This window comes from Piliocolobus tephrosceles, chromosome 21 (assembly GCF_002776525.5).
Source record: "Piliocolobus tephrosceles isolate RC106 chromosome 21, ASM277652v3, whole genome shotgun sequence".
Classification (NCBI taxonomy): Eukaryota; Metazoa; Chordata; class Mammalia; order Primates; family Cercopithecidae; genus Piliocolobus; species Piliocolobus tephrosceles.
The window spans coordinates 13642027-13668152 of record NC_045454.1 but is presented as its reverse complement, the minus strand read 5'-3'; the positions used below and the strand labels follow the sequence as shown (position 1 = coordinate 13668152).

The window sequence follows — 26126 nt, the reverse complement described above, 5'->3', positions numbered from 1 at the left end:
TCTTCACATAACTAAAGAGGCGAAGGAGCTCCCTTAGGCCACCTCTAAGAGAGCATTAATCCTAGTCGTGAGGGCATTGCCCTTTTGATCTGATCACTTCCCATAGGTTCCACCTCCTAATACCATCATCTTGGGAGTTAGGATTTCAACATGAATTTGGTGGGGGCCATAAAACACTCAGACCATAATAATACCTAAAGAGAAGTGAGGGATTCTGGGAAATGAAAACCAGGCGCTCAAGGTAGTTGAGTACTACCACATCAGAAGGTACTTCCACATCAGAAGGCTTGGACATTTCGGAAGTGTAGTCCAGGAGGGCGGTACTGTTCTGTTTTTCCCCTAACTCTAGCATTCTGTGATATGTAGTCCGGAGCTCCGCGTACTCGCACATACCTCAGCTACAGCAAGACTGTAAACATTTCCCCTGGAATTCTGGGAACTACAGTCCAGTCGTTCCAGGTAGTTGTAGGCACTTCCGGCTCGAGGAAGGCAGTGCTGTGGAATTCTGGGAAGTGTAGTCCCTGTGCTCTTGATAATTGCAAGTACTTCCGTCCAGGAAGACGACGTAGCAGCCATCTTTTCCCTGGCTCTGGTGATTCAGGTCAGCTTCTCAGGAACCTTTCAGGCTTTCTCGAAATGCGCTTGTGTCAACAACTAGCGGTCTTTTGTTTGGAGATAAAAAGGAGTAGCGGCAAAGAGCTGAGGTTTGAGGGGCTAGGATGCTCTTTTGCGTTTCCCTCGACTGAGCTTGTTTGCATTGGGGGCGTACTGGCTTCGTGCGGTTGGGGTGATGCTTCGTCGGTTTTGAAGGTCTCTCGGGCTGTTAGCTCTCTCATTGTGACTCCCCCACCTGATGAGCCAGCCCTCCCACTTCATACAGTATCACACTGAGCGAGTTAGTTAATCCCCGTGCCTTCGTTTGCTGTTCTGAAGGAAAATAAAAGCCATACCTTCCTAATGTTTTGAGAGAAAACGAGGTAGTACAAAAAGTTTAAAACTGCCTGGCACGTGAATTACCAGTACGACTAAAATTTCCCTAGAAACTCCCATTTTGTAGCGAACTCCTCTGAGCCCATGAAGCTGGATTGTTCCTGACCTCTTTTTAGGAAGGAGAGGGTTGCTTTTAACTGGTACTGGGAGATGCCACTGTGATGTATCGGGGATGGAGACACAATCCTAGTTATTTCACAGCCCCTTTTTCTTCCCCAGCCCTGACTTCTCAAAAAGCACTGCACAGAGGAGGAGGCAGCAGAACCCCATGTGAGTAAGACTTGTTACTATTCTTGTTTTATTCACATAAGTCAGAGAATGTGTGGGTCATGTATTTGGGCATGAGAAGTGATTATAATTTAGCGTTAGTTGCTAAGTTCGATTCTAAGGGGTTTATACAGATGAACACCTTTCCACTATACAGTGGCTCTGTGAAGTGATACTCTTTTTCCGAGAAGACTGGGACATAAGAACATAACTTATTTGGTGATAGCCACCCAGCTAGTAGGAGGCAGAGCTAGCGTTGAAACCGAGACAGTCTGAGTTTAGACCTGAGTTTTCTTTGGTATGTTCTCCATGAGCCATAGGCAAATGGCTAGTATCATGTGAAAATAGGTTGGGACTTCACTCAAGGTTTGGGCTATTCTGTTAGTTTTAAAAAATAGTGGCTGGGCGCGCTGGCTCATACCTGTAATGCCAGCACTTTGGGAGGCTGAGGCGGGCAGACCACTTGAGGCCAGGAGTTTGAGACCATTTTGGCCAGCATGGCGAAACCCCATCTCTACTAAAAATAAAAAATTAGCCGGGCGTGGTGGCAAACACCTGTAATCCCAGTAGCTTGGGAGGCTGGGACAGGCGAATCGCTTGAACCCGGGAGGGGAGGTTGCAGTGAGCTGAGATCACACTGCTGCATTCCAGCCTGGGCAGCTGAGCAAGACTGTCTCAAAAAAAGAAAAGAGTTTTTAAAAATAGTTTTCTTGGCCGGGCATGGTGGCTCACACCTGTAATCCCAGCACTTTGGGAGGCCAAGGTGGGTGGATCACGAGATCAGGAGATCGAGACCATCCTGGCTAACACAGTGAAACCCTGTCTCTACCAAAAATAGAAAAAATAAAAAAATTAGCCAGACGTGGTGGCGGGCGCCTGTAGTCCCAGCTACTTAGGAGGCTGAGGCAGAAGAATGGCGTGAACCCTGGAGGTGGAGCTAGAAGTGAGCCGAGATGGCGCCACTGCACTCCAGCGTGGGTGACAGAGCCAGACTCCATCTCAGAAAAATAATAATAATAATTTTCTCAATTATTAGTTTTATTTGTTTCAAATAATAGAGGTAACACATAATCATGCAAATACAGAAATATATTTTAAAAATGTAAATTCGCCATGACCTTAGGGTATAAAGATAACAACTATAGTTTTAGTGCTTTTCTGTCAAGTTTTTCTTGTATATGTTTCTGTTTATTAGGGGTATTTTTGGGGGGCGGGACTGAGTACAATGCAACACTACTCAAACTGTGGTCCACAAAGCAGCAACATTGGCATCACCCATTCTTGAGCCCTACCCAAGACCTTCTGATTTAGCATTTTTGCAGATAGGACCCAGAAATCTGCATTTCAATAAGATCCCAGGGCAATTAAGGTGCAAGTTAAAGTTTGAGAAGCTCAGGAAAAGGTCTTATCTGGAAACTCAGGACTAGAAAACTGACCCTGCCAGATGTCACAGATAAAACTGAGCTGGCCATACGAGAACCCTACTCAGTCCAGTGATTTTTCTTTCCCACTAAATATTAACTGTCAAGTTTCTTTGCAAAAACCATGACATGAGTAGAAGGCAGCTGGCAAGTCTAGAGTCACAATGGAGGGACTTAGTGTCCTGAAGATCTATTTCTCCCAGGCTTTGGGGAGTAGATTCCTTGCCATCTTTCGTTCTGGAGGCCTTCTGTCTGAAGTGGGAAGATTAGCTACCTAGTTATTGTTAATTTAACGTTTGATATTATTGCCATAGTTGTCATCATCATCACGTCATCGTTATTATTGTGATTAATGACTGTTTCCTATTTTAACTTTTGTTGTTGTTGTTGTTGGAGACAGAGTTTCACGTTTGTTGCCCAGGCTGGAGTGCAATGGCATGATCTTGGCTCACTGCAAACTCCTCCTCCCAGGTTCAGGTGATTCTCCTGCCTCAGCCTCCTGAACAGCTGGGATTACAGGCGTCCGCCACCATGCCCGGCTAATTTTTTTGTATTTTTAGTAGCGATGAGGTTTCTCTGTGTTGGCGAGGCTGGTCTCAAACTCCTGACCTCAGGTGATCCACCCACCTCGGCCTCCCAAAGTATTGGGATTATGGGCATGAGCCACCGTGCCCAGCCAACTATTTTTTTTTTTTTTTAATATAATTTCAAACTTACAGAAAAGCTGCAAAAATAATAGTATAAGGAAATCTCATATGCTTTTCACCCAGATTCATCAGTTGTTTATGTTTTGCCTGTTTGCTCTGTTAATGACCATCATCAGCCAGATATCACCAGGAACATACCTGTAACCGAAGACAGTTAAGTTTGTTTTAGCTTGCTGCATCCAAGGAGCCCACACATGCATGGGGTGTCTTGGTAGGAGGCAATTAGGAGAGGCTTGGTTATAGGGTTTTGGTTTATGTTAGCTGAGTTAGGGAGAGTTTTAGGCTATGGGTTTGTTCTGGATTGGATGCTGTCAAGAAGCAGCAGCAATTTGATCAGGCTGTTTTAATTTTTATGTAGGAGGTGGGGAAATAATGAGACTGGAGTTGTTACTAATAACAAAGTGGTCATGTTAGATGGAAGAGGCAATTATTTGGCTATTTTTGTCATTGTAGAATGTATTTCTCTCTGTGTTATGAGCTGTCTTGTTTTTTTCTTTTTCACCTGTCTCATTCTTGTTGACAAGTTGAAAACACCAGGTTCTGGCTGTTGCTGCTGTTAGTTGTCAAAGCAGTTTTTTTGTTTTTGTTTTTGTTTTTTTTGTCTTTTTGCTTTCACAACTTTGTCATACTTACATTTTGTTTTTGTCTTTTTGCTGAAGCATTTGAGAGCAAGCTAGAGATAGTGATCAAACTGAAATTAGTTACATTGCTAACTTACTGTTATCTAATGCACAGTTTGTATTTAAATTTATTCCCTTTTCCCATTAAAGACTTTGAAAGTCATTTCTTCCCCCAGGTGAGTTTCCCATCTAATTGTATGCATTGCACTGTTTTTGTTTCATTAGTCACCTTTAGTCTAGAATGATTCCTCAGACTTTCTTTTTTGCTCTTGATATCTTTGTATTGAGAAATTATTTTGTAAAATGCTCTTTTTTTTGTTTCCTTAATATTTATTCATGATTAAATTCAAGCTATGCATTGTCAGCAGAGATGCCATCAAAGTAGGCATCCTTCTCAGTGCATCATAGGAGAAGTCAAATGTTGGTTTGTGGGTTTGTCCCACTAGTGGTCTCCACTTTGTTTTTTTGGATAAAATGTCTGCCAGGTTACCTTTTTCCTTTTGCACTTAATACTTTGAGACTATGTAGCTGTCTTATTCCTCACCAAACTTTCACCAGTTTTTAGCATCTATTGATGATGTTTTAGTTATCTTTCATTCTACCTTTATTAGTTTATCTGTTTTACTATAGGAGCTTTCTCTTGTCACCTATTTATTTATTACACATTCTTTTATTTGTAACAATATAGAGTAATGTTCCTCCTGTTTCTTTTGTTTTGAGACAGAGTCTTAGTCACCCAGGCTGGAGGGCAGTGGGACAATCTCAGCTCTCTGCAACCTCTGCCTCCTGGGTTCAAGCAATTCTCGTGCCTCAGCTTCCCAAGTAGCTGGGATTACAGGCGCCTGCCACCATGTCCAGCTAATTTTTGTCTTTTTAGTAAAGACAAGGTTTCATCATGTTGGCCAGGCTTGTCTTCAACTCCTGACTGTAAGTGATCTGTTTGTCTCGGTTTCCCAAAGTGCTAGTGGGATTACAGGCATGAACCACTGTGTCTGGCCAGGTTCCTGCCTTTTTAATTTAAGTTAGGTGTGGATTGTCAAACTGTGTTTTTTAATAGCAGTATCTTAGGTTTTATTAGTTCAGTGTTAGCAAATTATTGGAAAGACAGAACATGTTTTTCAGAAGTTGTAAGACACTTTCACGTGACATAGCAACAACCTGTGAACTCCAGCTTTCTTATAATATTCTATTGGTGGAAATTATATTTTTAAGGATAATTTCAAACCATAGACTATCTTCTACTTATTGCAATTGCAAAGAAATAAGGTACCTGACTGTGTTGTAAGAGCTTTCTACCTTCCAGCAATCTGATGAGGTTGGTACTGTTGTTATTTACCTCTTGTAGATGACAGGCGTAAGGCAAAGAGATGTTAGTAATTTCCCCAAGGTGATACTTCTAGTGAGTATCCTGTCGGGATTATAACCCTTGCATATCAATTCCAGAGCCTACTGTGCTTATATTATTTCAATTTATACCATACTCAGAATAAGAATTACTAGGGTGGAATGACAGGCACGTGGGCAGTGAAGCCACTGTGTGGTTAGCCTGGTTCTGAACTACTACTGAAAGGGGTCAATGGATATCTAGGATCCATGTCATAATCTGCTTAAAAGCCACATAAAGCTGCAGCTACCCCAAGAAGCACACACCTTTGCTAATTCCTAAAGAGAAGCCACGTGGATTAGCAACATACTTGCCCAGTTTTCATTTATTTCTCTCTTCTTTCCTCGTTCAGCTTCTTAGAACTCTGTACTTCCCCAGAAGGAAGAATTAAAAATGAATATGTTCAAGGTGAGTAGAGCTTGCCTTTCCCACCTGTTAAAAATACCATTTTAGTACTTAGAGATGGGACCAGGTTTTTCTTTTTCGAGTAAGAGTCAAGGCATTTGAGGACCTGTTGAGTGTGCTAGGTGCTTATTTTGTCCCATTTAAGTTTAGCTGGTGTTGGTTTTAGTTTTATTTCATCATTTTTATTTTACAAATAAAAGTAGAAAAATTAATAGAATGATGGGCGGGTGCAGTGGCTCACACTTATAATCCCAGCACTTTGGGAGGCTGAAGCAGGGGGTGGGATCACTTGAGGTCAGGAGTTTGAGACCAGCCTGGCCAACATGGTGAAACCCTGTGTTTGCTGAAAATACAAAAATTAGCCAGGTGTAGTGGCACACACTTGTAATCCCAGCTACTCAGTTGACTGAGGCAGGACAATCACTTAAATTTGGAAGGCAGAGGTTGCAGTGAGCTGAGATTGTGCCACTGTACTCCAGCCTGGCCAGTAGAGCGAGACGCCGTCTCAAAAAAGAAAAAGGAAAAATTAATAGAAATGACAAATACCTTATTTCTGCAATCTCTTCGTTGTATGTACTCGTAATTATATATTTGCATTCAAAACATAGATATAATTTTACATTTCTTAAATTCAATATATAATATTCATTTTTGTTATATTTCTATCAAATTTATGTATCCAGTTTTTAAACTATTCTCTCTATATAGACATTTAGTTAGTGTAGAATTTTTACTGTTTTAGGAACTACAGTGTTAGTTTTCTTGCATTTAACTTTTTCTGGAAAAATCAATTTTGAAAAATACTGCCTTTTAAAGTCTGTAACATTAGGTATTCAGAATTGAGAAGGTATGTTTTGTGTGTAGTACTGCAGATGTTTTTTGATAGAAATTCAAATATGGCACAGTGCGTCAAGATTTAACAACTGCTTCACACAGAAAAAATATTAGACTTTTTTTACTCCAAGAGCTAGATTCTGTCTTCCCCATGCCTCAGCCATACCCTGTGTGTTTACTAGTCTTTCTCCCTTTGAATATTTTTTTAGTCAAAGTAATATGTGACCTTAATTTAAAATGCCTAGTGGTAGGAAAGGATTTGCCAAGCACTTACACTGTGCCCCTATATTGATACCTCACAGCAACTATGAGGAGGTTCTTTGTTTTGCCTTCATTTTATACATAAATAGAAAAGGGATTGTGAAAAATGAGGAACCTGCTCAAGTTCACATGGAAAACTAAAGATCCGGGATCAGTGTATTATATTCAAGTGAAAGACCAAGACAGGAGGACAGAGAGAAAGAGTCTTTCATTCAGAAACTTGACATGCCCTTTAGGTTTATTTCCACGTGTAACACTGCTCACGTGGTTCCCACCTCAGTAGGAAGACAGGTGCTATCAAACACTGTTGGGACTAAATTGGTAAACCTTTCTGGGGAAATTGGCAATGTTTTAGGTTCAGTAGGTAACAATTCTAGGAAATTCCCTTATAAGAGTACTCACTGAGAGCATCCAGTAAACACACAAAGCTTTCTTTTTCATAGCAGCACTTTTGGTAAGTCAGTGTATGGCATTGGCAAGACAGGAGAAGGGCTGGGAAATCTACAAACGGCTGGGCATCCAGAACAACTTTGCAACTGTTCTTTTCACCTTCTCAATGTTACCCATCTTCCAGTGGACATTGGTTGTAAGATTGAGGTCATGTGTTTTTGTCGTAGGAAGCAGTGACCTTCAATGACGTGGCTGTGGCCTTCACGGAGGAGGAGTTGGGGCTGCTGGGCCCTGCCCAGAGGAAGCTGTACCGAGATGTGATGGTGGAGAATTTTAGGAACCTGCTGTCAGTGGGTGAGGACAGCCTCCCTCTGGAGTATCTTTGTGACCTTGGAGTTTTAAGGCTTTGTGGCCCTTGAAATGGTTCCCTGAGTGTGGAAACCTGACTTTCCTAATTTTTATGGGATGCAGAGACACTGGATGTTTCTGGTCTTTCTGAACAGAATATTTTAGGTCTTTTTCATTTGTGTTTTATAGAAGAACTATAAATGAACAGAATACTGCTTTGTCTATTCTTTTTCATATTTTACACCTGCCCCATTATTGAATTATAAAACCAATTTATTGAATACTGCCAGCAGATTTCAATGAAATAAAATAGGGTAGAAAATACTAGAACTCCTTAGGAAGAATGGCACACACTGCAGCAAAAACTCTGGCCAATTTCTTGACTGATGTGAGACCAATGGGAAGAGATTTAATGAAAACAGACAATAGTTAAAAATAGATTATTCAAACTTGGTTTTCATAATATGTATCTATGCATGTGTGTCTGGATCATGAAATAAATGGTGTTTCTTTACTGAGTCACAATTTAAATAAAAGTTTGAAAAACACTACTTTCAGTGTCTTGAATATGCAGTTGCAACTCAGATTTCCAGTGTATTTTAACTCTAATATGTTCATTTTCAACTTGTGATTTGGCATGTTCACAGGGCATCAACCCTTCAAACAAGATGTATCACCTATAGAAAGAAATGAGCAGCTTTGGATAATGACGACAGCAACCCAAAGACAGAGAAATTTAGGTAAAAACCAAACAGTTGTGAGTTCTTATAGTTAACTGTCCATCTGCTTTGCTTTTCGTCAGCCTTGTTGCCATCACCTGGTCCAAATTGCCAAATCTCTTTCCTGGATTATTGCAACACCCTTCATACCGCTTGCCCTGCTCCCACCCCCTCTTCTTACAGTCTGTTCTCTAAGTGGCAGCCAAAGTGAGTTTTTGTTACCTTGTGTCAGACTATGTTGCTGTTCTGCTCAAAATTATCTGTAACTTATTTTACATAGAGTAAAATCCACTTAATGTGACTGACAGAGTCCTACATGGTGTGCTCTTCATCCCCCACTACCTCTCTAAATATATCTTCTATACACTCTCTCTTTCTGTGAATTCCAGCCACATTGTCCTCCCTCTTGCTTTTCAGACCTATCAAGGATGCTTCTGCATCACAGCCCTGTGTGTGTTCTTCTCTCTGCCTGAAATAATCTTTCACCTATAAGCCTTCTGGTCTTTTCTTCATTCAGTTCTTTGCTCAGTTTTAGTATTATAAGAAAGGCCAGGCCGGGCGCGGTGGCTCAAGCCTGTAATCCCAGCACTTTGGGAGGCCGAGACGGGCGGATCACGAGGTCAGGAGATTGAGACCATCCTGGCTAACACGGTGAAACCCCGTCTCTACTAAAATACAAAAAAACTACCCGGGCGAGGTGGCGGGCGCCTGTAGTCCCAGCTACTTTGGAGGCCGAGGCAGGAGAATGGCGTAAACCCGGGAGGTGGAGCTTGCAGTGAGCTGAGATCTGGCCACTGCACTCCAGCCTGGGCAACAAAGCGAGACTCTGTCTCAAAAAAAAAAAAAAAAAAAAAAAGAAAGGCCTCTTCTGACCACCCTATTAAAAACACAGTATTTTCCTTTACTCTCTGTGCACTGCCTTATATTGTGTGTAAACACTGATCATCACCTCATATATGCTTTTGTTTAGTGACTTACCACCTGTGTCTCCTTACTGGAGTGTAATCTCCAGGAGTGGAGGAATTTTATCTATTTGTTGCTGTCTCTTCAGTACTTAGAATAGTCCTGGTACATGGCAGAGACACTATAAATATTAGTTGAATAAATAAATGAGTTAATGGAAATCTGTCTTCCATGGAGCTAACTAATAGGTGGTGAACAAATCAGCATAAATAAGGGATATTGCAAAATAGTTTTTGTCTTCCAATGAATGCCTAACCTAATTTAATTTCTCTTTGTGTATGAGTGTCTGTGTTTGTATATTTGCATGTGTTTGCCTGTCTGTACAAGTTGACCCGTATCTTAGGGAACCTAGTGTCATAGTTGTAACCAAACTGAATAACGTGCTTTCCTTACGACTTTCTTTGAGTATTTGTAGCAGAGTATATTCATCAGGGAGGGAATATTTTAAAATAAGGACTTTTATTTCTATTTCTTAGGTATTCCCCCATAGAAGGGAATAAAATTCGATTTCCTTATCCATTATATCAGGAAAGAAAAAGTAAAACTAAAAGTCAGGACATGAGCATTAGCCTTTTCCTTAAAAAGTTTGCACAGTTGGCATCCCATTTGCTTCTTCCAAAGTCCACACTCATAAAAAGAAATGGATCTTACATTGTTGCCTCTCAAACATTTATATTGTGTAGGCTTATGTGTATGTCTTTAGAAGGCCTTTTATGTAATGACACCATTACTGCTTGTGATTATTCTGATATGATACTTTATCTGTTTTTTTTTCCTAAATATCACAAGCTATTAAATTTATTTCACGATTCACTAGTAGACCACTTTGTCAATTTGGAAAACATTCTTGTTAAAGACAAATGTATCTACATCCAGAAACTTTCCATACCTAGCTTTCAAAGAAACAGCATTCTTTGCTAGCCTTCCAATTTTGACTCAATGCAAAAGCCTTAGAAGGATCCAGTGCATAGGTCTTCATGCTTTGCTTTCACCCCAAGTGATTATTACCTTTGATTTTTCTCTTCAGCAATAACTCACTTGGTGTACCCCTACCTCAGGTACAGCTTTTCAACTTTGCAGCAAAACTGTACTTTCCAGTTCTTTTTCTATCTCAGATACCTTTCTTGTAAAAGCTCTTTTGCTGTATGACCTGGCTCAAACTTAAACTTGGATTTGAAGTTAGAAGAAATGTCAGAAGTCAAACAAGGATTCATACATGCATACATTCCTTGAGTGACTATTAATAACTGCCACGCAGCAACTTCTGGGCTGTGGTTGTAAACCTGTGAGCACTACAAAATGTTTTTCCTTATTGATACCATATTATGGTAGGAAAGACATGGGATTAAAAATTTAGATAGTATGTCAGTAGTTGTGTTTTTAAATGGATTTCATTAGTGCTTAGCAATTGGGAGCTTGGTGGACCATCTCTTGGTTTCTGTCAGTATGTAAACCAGAAACTTCAAATGTGTCGAAAAAGATGAGCAGAACTATCCTGAGGCTCTTTAAAGTCTTTTAATCTGTCCTCAGTGTGAAATCTTAAATCTTTGAACAAAAAAATTCACTATCTCTCTGAATTATTTGTCCTTACAGGAGAGAAAAATCAAAGTAAGTTAGTAACTATTCAAGACAGAGAATCAGAAGAGCTTTCTTGCTGGCAAATCTGGCAACAAATTGCAAATGACTTAACCAGGTGTCAAGACTCCATGATCAATAATTCTCAATTTCACAAACAAGGTGATTTCCCTTGCCAGGTAGGGGCAGAACTGTCTGTTCAAATTTCCGAAGATGAGAACTATACAGTAAATAAAGCAGATGGTCCCAGTGATACTGGGAATCCAGAGTTTCCTATCTTGAGAACCCAGGATTCTTGGAGGAAGACATTCCTGACTGAGTCACAGAGATTGAACAGAGATCAGCAAATTTCCATAAAAAATAAATTATATCAATGTAAGAAGGGTGTTGATCCCATCAGTTGGATTTCACATCATGATGATCATAGAGTACACAAAAGTGACAAGCCTTATAGACCCAATGATTACGAAAAAGACAACATGAAGATTTCGACATTTGATCAGAATAGCATAATTCACACAGGACAGAAATCTTACCAGTGTAATGAATGTAAAAAACCCTTCAGTGATCTCTCCAGCTTTGGTCTTCATCAGCAGTTACAATCAGGAGAGAAGTCTCTTACATGTGTTGAACGTGGAAAAGGCTTCTGTTACAGCCCAGTTCTTCTTGTTCATCAGAAAGTACATGTGGGAGAAAAACTGAAGTATGATGACTGTCGTAAGGAGTTCAGTCAGGGCACTCATCTACAGACCCATCAGAAAGTCCATGTGATAGAGAAACCATACAAATGTAAGCAATGTGGGAAAGGTTTCAGTCGTAGATCAGCACTTAATGTTCATTGTAAGGTCCACACGGGAGAGAAACCTTATAATTGTGAGGAGTGTGGGAGGGCCTTCAGTCAGGCCTCTCATCTTCAGGACCATCAGAGACTCCACACTGGGGAGAAGCCATTCAAATGTGATGCATGTGGTAAGAGCTTCAGTCGGAATTCACATCTTCAATCCCATCAAAGAGTTCATACAGGAGAGAAACCATACAAATGTGAGGAGTGTGGTAAGGGCTTCATTTGTAGCTCAAATCTTTACATTCATCAGAGAGTCCACACAGGAGAAAAACCCTATAAATGTGAGGAATGTGGCAAAGGCTTTAGTCGGCCTTCAAGTCTTCAGGCCCATCAGGGAGTCCACACTGGAGAGAAGTCATACATATGTACTGTATGTGGGAAAGGCTTTACTCTGAGTTCAAATCTTCAAGCCCATCAGAGAGTCCACACTGGAGAGAAGCCATACAAATGCAATGAGTGTGGGAAGAGCTTCAGGAGGAACTCCCATTATCAAGTTCATCTAGTGGTCCACACAGGAGAGAAACCCTACAAATGTGAGATATGTGGGAAGGGCTTCAGTCAAAGTTCATATCTTCAAATCCATCAGAAGGCCCACAGTGTAGAGAAACCTTTTAAGTGTGAGGAGTGTGGGCAGGGTTTCAATCAGAGCTCACGACTTCAGATTCACCAGCTGATCCATAAGGGTGAGAAACCATACAAATGTGAAGAGTGTGGCAAGGGATTTAGTCGTAGAGCAGATCTTAAAATTCACTGTAGGATCCACACAGGAGAGAAACCATATAATTGTGAGGAGTGTGGGAAGGTCTTCAGGCAGGCCTCAAATCTTTTGGCCCATCAGAGAGTCCACAGTGGAGAAAAACCATTCAAATGTGAAGAGTGTGGGAAGAGTTTTGGTCGGAGTGCACATCTTCAAGCCCATCAAAAAGTCCACACTGGAGAAAAGCCATACAAATGTGATGAGTGTGGGAAGGGCTTCAAGTGGAGCTTGAATCTTGACATGCATCAGAGGGTGCACACGGGAGAAAAACCATATAAATGTGGGGAGTGTGGTAAGTACTTCAGTCAGGCGTCAAGTCTTCAACTTCATCAGAGTGTCCACACAGGAGAGAAACCATACAAATGTGATATGTGTGGTAAAGTCTTCAGTCGGTCTTCACAACTACAATCTCATCAGAGAGTTCACACTGGGGAAAAACCTTATAAATGTGAGATATGTGGTAAGAGCTTCAGTTGGCGATCGAATCTTACAATTCATCACAGAATTCATGTTGGTGATAAATCCTATAAAAATAATGGGGGTGGTAAGAACATCAGAGAATCCACACAGGAAAAAAAATCCATAAAATGATTCTTTGTGAAGACTCGTGTCATTTGAATTCTTCCAATTATCAAGTCTCAAAAAAATTACTAAAGTCAGTGTTTCAGCCATAGCTCCTCTTGTCCCAGTGGTCCAAAGACAACAAAACAGTCTTTATGATTAGCATAGCAAGGGCTTTAGTCAGAACCTTGACCTTTATAAAATGTTATTTAGAAGAGGGGTGTTAGAGTAAGATTTTTCTCAGGCCTTTTACAACATGGTGGACATGCCAAAATTAAGTGTCCACTAGAATGTTAACTCCATAAAGGCAGAGACTTTGTTCACTACTGAATCTACATAATCTTACCATTGCCATATACTTCACAGGTGCTCAATATTTGTTAATAGGAAACATTTTTGAAAATATGTTGAGATCACCTCCAGAATATCTTGAATTTGTAAACAGGAAACCTGAAAGTAGCCTTAATAAGATTAAGAGACATTTGAAATGTAGAAAACCACTCAATACTGAACTCTCCAATGTTAATTTGATATTGTCTTGTGATTAGATCCTGTCCTCCTTTAGCCTCACTAATCAAGTTGGGTACTATCTTCCCAGACGTCTAGTTTTCTACTGGTCTTATGTAGTATAGATTCAATTATTTTTTGTTAAAGAGATAACTGTTCATCTTGTAATAACTGGATACTACATACTACACATCTTTTCAACACTTAAGGCAGGGGTTTAAGTGTCAGAGTTGCTAATGACAAACATTTTTTAGTAGATCTTGAATTTATCATTGGTTTTTTCACATTTTCATTCAGGCTTTGACATGATTGCCTTCTAAGGGCTTTAGCACTACTTTAATCAGAACTTAGTTTGAGGCTATTACAGATTTCTTTTGTCAACTTCTGTCTCCCATATTCTGAAAAAAAGGACAAAATAACATTTGATAAATTTCATCCAAAATCGATTTTTGGAACATGACTGACTTTTACCTTTTCCTAGTGGTGGCGGTGAAAAAAATGCTTTTGGAAGAGAAGTTAGTATGTATCACTGTAGAATGTGCATCTCTTTTTTTCTGGAATTCATAGAATAGGAATTTTTGATTAGGAGATTCAAATAGAAAATGTGAGTAGCACATCAATGTGTTGCTGAATTTTGTAAAAATAGAAATAATTTTTTATATACTACAGTAAAAGGAATCCTTGAAAATGATGGCCACATTTTATGACAGAAGAGTGTAATGGTTTAGTTTAAGAACATCACAGGCCGGGTGTGGTGGCTTATCCCCATAATCCCTGTACTTTGGGAGGCCAAGGTGGGTGGATTACCTAACGTCAGGAGTTCAAGACCAACCTGGCCAACATGGTGAAACCCTGTCTCTACTAAAAATACAAAAGGTAGCTGGGTGTGGTGGTGCATGCCTGTAATCCCAGCTACTTGGGGTGCTGAGGCAGGAGAATTGCTTGAACCTGGGAGGCAGAAGTTGCAGTGAGTTGAGATGTTGCCCCTGCACTCTAGCCTGGGAGATAGAGTGAGACTCAGTCTTAAAAAAAAAAAAAAAAAATCACATACCTCAAATTCGTGTGTGTCCATGTGAGTGAATAGTGCATCTAATGATGTGACAGTCTATCCTATGCCCCCACAGCATCGAAGAGAATGCAGGAATTTTTTTCACATTTAACTTATATATTTTAATTTTTTTCACTGAGCATCGGTTTTATAGTAAAATACTGTTAGTTTACAGTAACATAGTAAAACTAAAATATAATTTGAAAAATTACTAGAAGATATTAATCCCTTACAGTTAAGAAATCTTGTGTCATCATATAATATATAAGGCCAAAATTAAAGAATGGAACTCTGGAAATCAATTATAAACACTTGTTCAAAGATACGGATGCATTGGTGAGAGTGAATATATATTTGCAATGAATGCATTTGAACCTTCTTATGTACAAATCTGTGCAATCAATATGGTTTTAGCGTAATTCCAGTAGTAGGAATGTTACTTAGTTCTTGACAGACGTACTCACTGGCTGAATGGATAGATAACCCAGGGCACTGGCTTGTCTTTTTAAGTGCTTGGTCTGATTGGGGGAAATGGCTGGGCCTTTCTAGGTACCGTATGGCAAGGAAAATCGAGTTGTGGAAAAGAGAAATAATAAAATTTACAGAGGCCAGGTGCGGTTGCTCGCGCCTGTAATGCCAGCACTTTGGATGGCCAAGGCAAGTGGATCACCTGAGGTCACAAGTTTGAGCCCAGCCAGGCCAACATGGTGAAACCCCATCACTCTTAAAAAAAAAAAAAAAAAAAAAAAAAAATACAAAAACTAGTCAGGTGAGGTGACAGGTACCTGTAATTCCAGCTACTCAGGAGTCTGAGGCAGAAGAATCATTTGAACCCAGGAAGCAGAGGTTGTAGTGAGCTGAGATCGTGCAACACTGCACTCTGGGGTGACAGACTCTGTCTCAAAAAAAAAAAAAAAAAAAATTCTGAAGATACAGAATGGAAATACATAAATTTTGAGGTAAAATTTAATAAAGATTCCCTGAGGAAAACTTGCGTAGGGAGAGAACAGCATGATGCCAGTGAAAACAAACCATGGGAACAGGTAGTTAAACAGGATTTAATACCATTTCTTACTTAGGCATTTCTGTGACATTTAAAGCTTATTTGGTTAAAGGCTTTACTCAGCAAAGAATATATCTTTATGAGATTTCCACAGTTTTCTCTACTTGGATTACAATTCCTGTTGTTCCTGGACTGCAACTTCACATGCTAAGTATGTAAAGTCCATGATACCTCAAATTGTGTTAGATATCAGAAATCCTGAGTCTTCGATGTTTAGTTTGCTCTTAGATATCAGGATAGCCCACCAACTCTCAGTAGTTTAGTGGGTTAAGTCGGGTCAAAAAACTACCCCCTGTGGGCCAAATCCAGCCCACTCCCTTAAAGATTTATTAGAATATAGCAATACCTATGTTTTAATGTATTATGTATGCTTTCTTGCTGCAGTGTCAGAATTTAGTAGTTGTGACAAAAACTCTGGACCACAAAATCTAAAATATGTACTTTCTGGCCCTTTACAGAAAAAAATTTACCAACCCTTACGTTAAACCAAAATGATTTGTCTCCCATAACTTAAAAGACCCCAGGTAGAGCAGGACTTAGACTTGCTTCGGTCAGGATTCCAAAATGATTTTCTTTGGTTTTCATATCTACCCTTCTGGTTAACCCTGGTCTTTAGGTTCAAGATGGGGCTAGCAACCAGGGAGCACCTATCTTTTCTTTTCACAGTTAGTGGAAGGGAGGTGCTGTTTCATTTGTAGTGTTGGGTAGTTTACTACTCACCATGTTTGTGGTTCCTCTGGCCTTGGTTCTCATCTACACTCAAGATTAGACAGCTAGTTGTGTATCCAGTTCTTTTGGCCTTTGTGAGCTATTAAGTTTCAACTCAGTCAGGCGCAGTGGCTCACACCTGTAATCCCTGCCTTTTGGGAGGCCGAGGTGAGAGGGTCTCTTGAGCTCAGGGGTTCAAGATTAGCCTGGGCAATATAGTGAGACCCTGTCTCTCCAAAAAAGTTTTAAAACTTTTTTAGCTAGCCATGGAGGCACACGTGTGGTTCCAGGTACTCAGGAAGCTGAGGTGGAAGGATCACTTGACAAAATAAGGATTTTTGTAATTTATATCAATAGAAGCCTGAGAAATGGTTGTAGATCGCACGGGTATTGAATCAGGTGGAAATAATATAGTGATGGATTAGGCTGGATCTGCTGATATGGGTACAGTGAACAGTGATTCCAGACCCACTGTTAGCTTGAGCACCTGGGAATAGTTTCAATAGTTTTCTCAGTTGTGTGAAACCTGGATGCAAAAACGTTAGCCTACCCTAAAGTAAAAAAAAAGCCAGAACTTTGTAAGTAGGTTATAGAATTTCTCGACCTTGGCACAACTGACATTTTGGACTGGATAGCTCTGTTCTTACAGTATGCTCTATGCATTATAGGATGTTTAGCAGCATCCTTGGTCTCTAGCCACTAGATGCCAGTAGTGCGTGCACGCGCGCACATACACCCCCCTCAGTTATAACAAGCAAAAATGTCTCCAGATACTGCCAGACATCAGTGCGGGGGTTTGGAAATTGTCCCCAAATGAGAACCAGTGTTATAGAACATATACAGAGACATAGGAATGCCAGAATGCTGGAGTGGATTTATGTAAAGCCTTATTCAACCCTTGTACTCTGGGAAGATTCAGAAGACACTCTTTGCCAAGGACTTGAGAAATTCATTGGCGAGAGGAGCATTGGCAGTTCAGGAGAACTCTGTAGTGATTCTTCTCGGCAGACCAGGAATGAGAGAGGAAAATTGTGACATTGAAATGGGCTTAAAAAAAAAAATTCAATGAGGATGATGGGATCCTGGAGCATCAGGGGTCAAGTGGAGGCACTTCATTGGTAGAGACAAAATGAGCGTGTTTATGATAATGATCAGCAAAGTCAAAGGGATTATCAGAGATCTTTGCATTTGTTCGTAGATTGCGTTGTCCCTCTGGCTGAAATAGACCAGAAGCCTACTGAATCCCTGCTTGATTTGAATAAGTGGAAAGACTCTGGGTCTGGTTAATCAACATGAGAGAGAATTGTGGCCTCTCAGGCAATTCCATAATGTGAATAAGCTCTCATTCCCAGAACATCTTGAATGAAGTGTAGATCAAGTCTCCTTGAGAAAGTACACTGACATGCTGCCAAAACTGACTTATCTACCATAAATCATCCTGCACTTCTGCCGAGTGACTTGCAGCCATATTTGATGGAACTGTGATTAGGTAATTGGAAACAGCCTAAACAGGTAATTGGAATCAATCCCATGGAGGGATTGATTACCGGTCACTAGAGCTGAATTGACATTAACTCTGAGAACCCTAAAATGTTACTGTAGCCCATCAGGTAACAGAAGGGCTTATAGAGGACTAATAATTACTGAATGCTTTTGCTCAGGCCCCTTTGTGGTGGTCTGAATGGATCCCTGAACTCATCCTCTGATTATTTCCCAAGTTTCAGAACGCAGAATTGCAACAGCTGCATTCAATCGCTGACAGAATCCTCATACTGAATGTTCCCTGATCCATGGAAAAAGGGTTGTTTTGCCAAGGACAAACACTATAAATGCTTTGTATGTGCCAAAAAATGGTAACCTGAAAGCAAAACCACATTCATGGAGGAATTGCAGAGGTTAGTGCCACTAGCAGTATCTTGAAAGTTGCAAGGGTTATGGTTTCTGTCACATCCTGATTCAACCCTGGTGATCAATAGGGTGACAGATGTTGCAGCCAGATCACCTTCATGTTCATATGCTGATTCATTCACTCAGTTGACCTGTGCAGAGACAGTTATATCCTAGAGAATTACATGAAATTATTTGAAACTTAGAAGTTGACTTCATTTGCAGTTCCAGATGTGGTTTTATTAGTACAGCAAATCAGCATGTCTGCTGGCACCTGATATAGAGAGACACTAAGCCAATATATGCCTTTTTCTCTATACCTGCCTGTAAATATCATCCACAGAAGTTTAGTTTGGTAGGGCCATCAGTACAGTTTTAAGGTCCCAGCTCAGTTCTGTATCTACTTTCCAGTATTTTTCACAATTTACCCAGGGTGTGTGAAACTATATTTCATGGACTAAATCTCCAGCAACTTATTTTTATAAATTGTCTCGTTGAAGCATAACCATAACCACTCTTTACATATTACATGAGTGCTTTTATGCTAAAATGACAGTGTTGAGTAGTTAGGCCACAGAGATCATGTGACCTGCAATGCCTAAAATATTTACTGCCTGGCTCTTTACAGAAATAACTTTCTGACCCCTGCTCTAGTCTGTAGATACAATGCTGATTGTACTTTTTAAGCAGAAAGAAGCAATTACAATAGACATTTTGGTTAGAAGATGGATAATACAAAAATTCAGGAGCTGGCTAAGTTCATTAGATTTCTAGAGGACTGGCCAGGTGCAGTGGCTCATGTCTGTAATCCCAGCACTTTGGGAGGCCAAGGCAGGTGGATCACAAGGTCAGGAGTTCAAGACCAGCCTGGCCAAGATGGTGAAACCCTGTCTCTACTGAAAATACAAAAATTAGCTGGGCATGGTGGTGGGCGCCTGTAATCCCAGCTACTCGGGAGGCTGAGGCAGAGAACTGCTTGAATCTGGGAGACGGTGGAGGTTGCAGTGAGCCAAGATCACGCCACTGCACTCCAGCTTGGGCAACAAAGTGAGACTCTGTTTCAAAAAAAAAAAAAAAATTTTTTTTTTCTAAAGGCCAGTGGTATCAGATATACCAAGATATCTATTCCAAAGTAAAGAGCAAATAGCTGCATGTGACTCTTCTAAAACCACCAGAGAAGAGAGACAATGACTAGTAGGATTCTTAGTGAGTTTTATATGTGTATGCTTGACTTTAAAAATTTATTATGGTAAAAAAAAATAACACTAAATTTACCATCTTAACCTTTTTTTAATCTTAACATTTTTAAGTGTATAATTCATTAGTGTAAATTCTATTCACATGATGCAACAGATCTATAGAACTTTTCATCTTACAACACTGAAAATCTATACCAATTAGATACTATTTCCTCCCCCTTCCTCCCAGCCCCTGGTAACTACCTTTCTAAATTTTGTTCCTATGATTTTGACTACTTTAGATACTTCATATGAGTAGAATCTTACAGTATTTGCCCTTTTGCGATTTGCTTATTTCACTTAGCATAATATTCTCGAGGTTGATTCATGTCGTGCCATGTAACAGGATTTCCTTTTAAAGGCTGCATAATATTGCATTGTATGTGTTAGCACATTTTCTTTATCCATTCTTCTGTCAGTGAACAGTTGGATTGCTTCTGCATGTTGGCTATAATGCTGTGATGAATATCTATTCCTTTGAGATCCTGCTTTGAGTTCTTTTGGATATATACCCAGAAGTGGGATTGCTGGATTATCTAGTAATTTTATTTTTAATTTTTTGAGGAGCCTCCATATTATTTTCCATAATGGCTATACCATTCTACATTTCCACCAACAGTGCACAGGTCTTCCAACATTACATCCTTGACGACACTTGTTATTTTTCTCTTCGTTTACCAGTGACTACAATAGTGGGTGTGAGGTGATATCTTGTTACAGTTTTGATTTGCATTTTCTAAAAGATTCATGATATTGAACATCTTTTCATGTACTTATTGACAATTTATATATCTTCTCTGGACATGTTTATTTAAGAACTTTACCCATTATTTTCATTGGATTATTTGGGTTTTTCTTTGTTGTTACAGAGCTGTACAAGTTTCTTATATAATCTGGATATTAACCCTTTATCAGATGTATAACTTGCAATTTTCCTCCATTCTGTAGGCTACCTTTTCACTCTGTTAATTGTTTATTTTGATGCACAAAAGTTTTTGAGTTTGATATAATCCCATTTGTCTATTTTTCATTCCATTACCTGTGCTTTTGTTGTGATAACCAAGAAATCATTGCCAAATCTAATGTTCTGAAAGTTTTCCTTTATGTTTTCTTCTAGGATTTTAATAGTTTTAGGTCTTACATTTAGGCCTTTAATCCATTTTGATTTGATTTTTGTATACAATGTAAGGTAAGGGTCTAACTTTATTCTTTTGCATGTGGATATCCAGTTTTCCCAATGCCATTTTTTGAAGACACTGTCCTTTCCTCATTGTGTAATCTTGGCACTCTTGTCAAAATCATTTGATTATATATGCAGGGGTTTATTTCTGGGTTCTGTGTTATAATGGTTATATGTCTATATGCCAGTACCATGTCATGTTAATTACTGCTGCTTTGAAGTATGTTTTGAAATTAGGGAGTGTGAGGCCTCTAAGATTGCATACAAATTTTAGGATTTTTTTTCCTATTTCTGAAAAACAGTCATCGGGATTTTGATAGTGATTGCATTGAATCTGTAAATCACTTTGGGTAGCATGGAAATTTTAACATTATTAAGTCTTCAAACCCATGAGTACAGAATGAGTTCCCATTTATTTGTATCTTCTTAGACTTCTTTTATTAATAGCAATGTTTTGTAGTTTTCAGTGGAAAAATATTTCAGTTATTTGATGAAGTTCTTTCCTATTTTACCTTTTTTGATGCTATAGTAAATGAAATTTTCTTTTCACGTTGGTGACTGCTAGTACATAGAGATGCAACTGATTTTTTAGCGCTAATTTTGTATCTTGCAACTTTGCTGAGTTATTAGTTGTAGCTTTTGTGTGTACATGGGATCTTTCTACATATAAGACCAAGTCATCTGCAAACAGAGAAATTTTTAATTCTTCTTTTCCAATTTAGATGCCTTTTTAAAAGCTTTCTGATCTGACCTGGATAGAATATCCAGTTCTGTGTTAAATAGTAGTGGTAAGTTGGGCATCCTTGCCTTGTTCCTGATCTTAGAGTAAAATCTTTCAGTATTTCTCCATTGAGTATGATACTAACTGTGGGCTTTTCATATATGACTTTCATTATATTTAGGTACTTTCCTTCCATTTCTAGTTAAGTGGGTTTTTTTTTTTTAATCATGAAAGGCCCTTTATTTTGTTATGTGGTGTATGACATTGATTGATTTTTATATGTTGAATTATACCAGATATAAATCTTGCCTGATCATGACATGTGATTCTTTTAGTGTGCTGTTAAATTTAGTTTGCTAGTGCTTTGTTTAGGATTTTTGCATCAATATTTATCCGAGATATTGGTCTACAGTTTATTTTATTGTGTGTCTTTGCTTTTGTATCAGGCTAATGCTGATCATACAGAATGAGTTTTGAGAGTGTTCCTTCCTCTTCAAATATTTGGAAGAGTTTAAGAAGAATTTGTGTGTTAATTCTTCTTTAAATATTTGGTAGAATTCTGCAGTGAATCCATCTGGTCCTAGAGTTTTCTTTCTTGGGAGGCTTCTGATGACTACGTCCAATGCCTCACTAGTTATACAACTGTTCAGTTGTTTTCTTAAAATTTCTTCATGATTAAGTCTTGATAGGTTGCATATTCCTAGGAGTTTATCCATTTCTTCTAGGTTATCCAATCTGTTGCTGTATTCTTCTTCATAGTAGTCTCTAATACTTTTTGATTTCCGTGACATCAATCATAATGTCTCCTCTTTCATTTCTAATTTTAAATGTTTGCGTCTTCTCTCTCTTTTTCTTAATCTAGCTAAGAAATTAATTTTAATTATTTTTACTAATTGATTTGTCAATTGTGTTAATCTTTTCGAAACAGACTCTTTAGTTTCCTTTTTAAATGTTATTTCCTTTTCTCTATTTTCTGCTCTAGTCTTTACTATTTTATTCCTTCTGCTGACTTTTGGTTTGCTTGTTCTTCTTTTCCTATTTCCTTAAAGTATGAGGTTAGGTTGTCGATTTGAGATATTTCTTGTTTTTAAAGGTAAGTGTTTACCACTATAAACTTCCCTATTTGGATTGCTTTCACTGCATCTCATAAGTTTTGAAATGTGTATCTCTGTTTTTATTTGCCTCCTGATGTTTTCTAAATTCCTATATGATTTATTCTTTGGCCCATTGGTTGTTTAAGCATGCATTGTTTAATGTCCACATATTTGTGGAATTTCTTGTTTTCCTCCTACTATTAATTTGTAGTTTTATTCCAGTATGGTCAGAGAAGATACTTGGTATAATTTCAGTCTTCCTAAATTTATTAAGACTTGTAATTTAGCCTAACATGGTCTGTCTTGGAGAATGTTTCATGTGCACTTGAGAAGAATGTGCATTTTGCTGTTGTTAGGTGAAGTGTTCTGTAGATATCTGTTAGATCCAATTTGTCTGTAGTGTTGTTCAAGTCCTTCGTTTCCTCATTGATCTTCTGTCTGGTTCTATCCATAATTGAAAGTGGGATATTAAAGTATCCTACTATTATTGTGTTGCTATAATAGTATCCTACTATTATTGTGTTTATTCCCCATTCAGTTCTATCAATGTTTGTTTTATATATTTGGGCACCCTAATTTAGGTGCATATATATTTACATAGCCCTCTGTGTCCGCATGTTCTGCATCCACAGATTCAACTAATCTTGGATCAAAAATATTTGAAAAGAAATGGACAGTTGCATTTGTACTGAATATGTACGACCTTTTTGGGGTGATTATTCCCTAAACAATGCAATATAATGACTATTTGCATGGTATTAACATTTTATTAGGATAAATAGCCCAGAGACGATTTAAAGCATATGAGAGGATGTGCATAGGCTATATGCAAATATTGTGCCATTTTGTGTACCGGACTTGAGTATCCATGGATTTTGGTATCCACAGAGTGTCCTGGAACTAATCCCCTGTGAATAGCGAGGAACAACTGTCATTGCTGTATCTTCCTAGTGAGTTGAACTTTTAATCATTATATGATATCCTTCTTTGTCTCTTGTGACAGTTTTTGTCTTAAGTCTATTTTGTCTGATATAAATTTCAATCTAAGTAAAGGAGAAAGAGGCTCTCTAAAATTAAATTACATTTATTCAGGAATGAACATTTCAATGGGAATACAGTGGGTATATTCAGGGAGGTACATGAAGACAAGAGTTTTATAAGGAAAAATGAAAAGGGCCACATAAGTTGCTTTGAAACAATTTTTCTTGACCACAGGGATCAATAACAGTGGTGATATCAGTCCAAGGTTGGACAGCCAGTTGCTGGGCAGATGTCTTTCATGGAAGTAGTTTTGTTTGTGTAAGGTCATGACATTTGAGCAACAATGGAGGTTTGGAGGGAGTGGCTCTTAGGTTAGGTCTACCTGGAGTCCATTGTTAAGTTCAATTTTGTTTGTTCTGTAGGTGTTGGCTATTATTTCAAAGCTGTGGGCCAGCATTATTGTGTTAGGAGTTGTACTTCCACAGAAATTTGACAGGCAACAGGTACAAAGTTTAAAAAGAAAGATACAAAGTAAAATTTATGATCATCCCAGTTTACGTAATGGTTTTGAGCCATGAACCTGGGCTTAAAGGCAAGCAACTGAATTAATCAAATGACTATTGGGAATTAGGTGAGACCTAATGTAACTGTGTGCCTGTTTTCTTATTTTGTGTATTTGGGTCTCAATTATTAACCAATAAATTCCACATTCTTTTACTTTTTCTAAGAGCCACATATCCCCCTACTTGTTTTCTTGTTTATCTTTTCTATAATATGGTACACTCATAACCTTGGATACACACTCTTCCAGTGTTTAGTTGAATTCAAGTACCTTTTCATCAAGCTCAACTTCCCCGGAGGAATTTGTCCAGGTATAGCATGTAGTCCTAGCAATAGCATAAACACTACCTTATTTAACCAATAGATAATTAGAAAAATTTTGTCATCTGATATCTCATGACTGGGTTGAAGTAAAAGCATAGAGTGAGTGACAGTTGTATTAGGAATATTTTTAAAGTTGGACTAAAGGATTCTTCGGTCATGTGAAGATCTAAGATTGGCATAACAGATCTAACATTTTGTCAAATTGTCCACATAAGCTACTAATTGTGAAATTTTAATTACACCGTTATCGTGCCCAGTGAAAAAGTTAGGCATAGGCAAGGACAAACTAAGAGGAGCAACAGTCTCATTATGATAAAGATTGTTCTGATATCTTGAGAAAACTGTCCACAACATAAAGACATCAACTTCTCATCCTAGTTTGTAGTTTGAATATCTCTGGTTATAGCATTGGGTGGTTTGGTGAACTTTCTGCATGACCCACAAATTAGGCATGAGGCTTGTTTCTTGAAATTTACATCAAGTTTTCTAGCTTCAGCTTACCAGGCTTTAGGAAAGAGTAGTTCTCATTCTTAGTAACAACATGGGAGAAAATTGGATTAGGGAACCTAGAATAACTTAGGATCCAGTCTCGTCTATAGGTAGATAATAAAAACTCAAAGACAATGCACAGAACTACAGTCTAATAACAGATGTATTATAGTTCTTTTCTAGAAACATAATTTTGTCTCTGTATAGTTATCCTAATTTCTACCAAAGATAATTACAGTAAGATTGATTTGTTTATAAATAAGTTTAGTTTTATTATTATTTTAGTTTCTAGTATTATTTTATTAGTTTTATTTTAGTTTTTTTAAAGTTTATTTATTATTTAACCTAATAATTTACATAAGACAGCGAGAGTAGTAAATTGACAATATAAGAATCTCAGATTTTAAAACCCCTTGAGTCTAGAAAGCCAAACAAAGGCAGACTTCAGACTTTGTTTGCAGTACCAATAAAAATTTAAATATGGCATTCCAGTCAAAACCTTGGTAATACAACCAATGTTTTTAATTGTGTCATGTTACAAGGAGATACAGATTCATATGTATGCAAATAATTATATTATCATTTAAAAAACACAAATCATTTCCAGATTTTGAAGGGACCAAATAGAAAAAAATAAATATTTCCACCTTTGTTCACAAAAGTATATTTTACCAAATTGTTGTAAACTATATATAGCTTGAGAAAAAATGTTTCCTTAAACTTGGAAGACAAAACATTTCAGTAAAAAACCAACAATGTTTAGAATAAAGTTATAAAACATTATCAGTTATTCAGTTTCATGTAATTAGTTTTTGTTATGCTTGATCTTGATTAGCAGTTTCACAAATTCATCAATTTCTTCATTGCAGTTGCGAAAAGTTTTGTTTAGTTCATTAATCTTGAAGTTATTAGAAATTTATATTTAAGAGTACTTATTAGAGTCTTTTCCATGAATCTGATTGCAGATACCTTTAGAGAAAAATAAAAACTGTGGATGTCAAAGACTTTAAATAACCATCATTAAAAATCTGATGGGAGTTCAGCAATTGAGAAGGAAATTCAATTATTTCTATTGTATTTAGCATTTTAAGTTAACAACCAGAATCGTGGTTGACAGCATTATATCAGGACCATCACACCTTTATAAATTTCACATAATATTTAATATACATCAATAACATATCCATGTAACTTAAAGAAAATTTAGCATCACTTTATTACTTGACATTGATTCCCATACAATTAATCAAATAAGCCAAATTAGTTTAACATCTCTACA

General features: G+C 38.2%; 1 protein-coding gene across 3 annotated transcripts; it reads left to right on the top strand.

Annotated features, from left to right (window-relative positions):
- The first annotated feature begins 536 nt into the window (after nt 1-536).
- Nucleotides 537-13087, top strand: ZNF226 (zinc finger protein 226). Of its 3 annotated transcripts, none has more exons than XM_023190504.2 (6): nt 537-601; nt 1210-1260; nt 5742-5797; nt 7507-7633; nt 8275-8367; nt 10903-13087. In XM_023190504.2, the coding sequence occupies exons 3-6, from the start codon at nt 5783-5785 to the stop codon at nt 13074-13076; spliced, it is 2409 nt and encodes an 802-aa protein (XP_023046272.1). In that variant the 5' UTR covers nt 537-601; nt 1210-1260; nt 5742-5782; the 3' UTR covers nt 13077-13087. The 3 variants fall into 3 exon arrangements, with proteins under 3 accessions (XP_023046272.1, XP_023046273.1, XP_023046274.1); XM_023190505.2 differs by having other exon boundaries at nt 587-704; XM_023190506.2 differs by lacking the exons at nt 537-601; nt 1210-1260 and adding an exon at nt 4878-4932.
- The last annotated feature ends 13039 nt before the right edge of the window (nt 13088-26126 follow it).

What these genes read in the sequence shown, in the direction of transcription:
- ZNF226 (XM_023190504.2), top strand. An exon ending in TAGGAACCTGCTGTCAGTGG is followed by an intron (nt 7,634 to 8,274) that starts GTGAGGACAGCC and finishes GCATGTTCACAG; the next exon opens with GGCATCAACCCTTCAAACAA. An exon ending in CCAAAGACAGAGAAATTTAG is followed by an intron (nt 8,368 to 10,902) that starts GTAAAAACCAAA and finishes TTGTCCTTACAG; the next exon opens with GAGAGAAAAATCAAAGTAAG.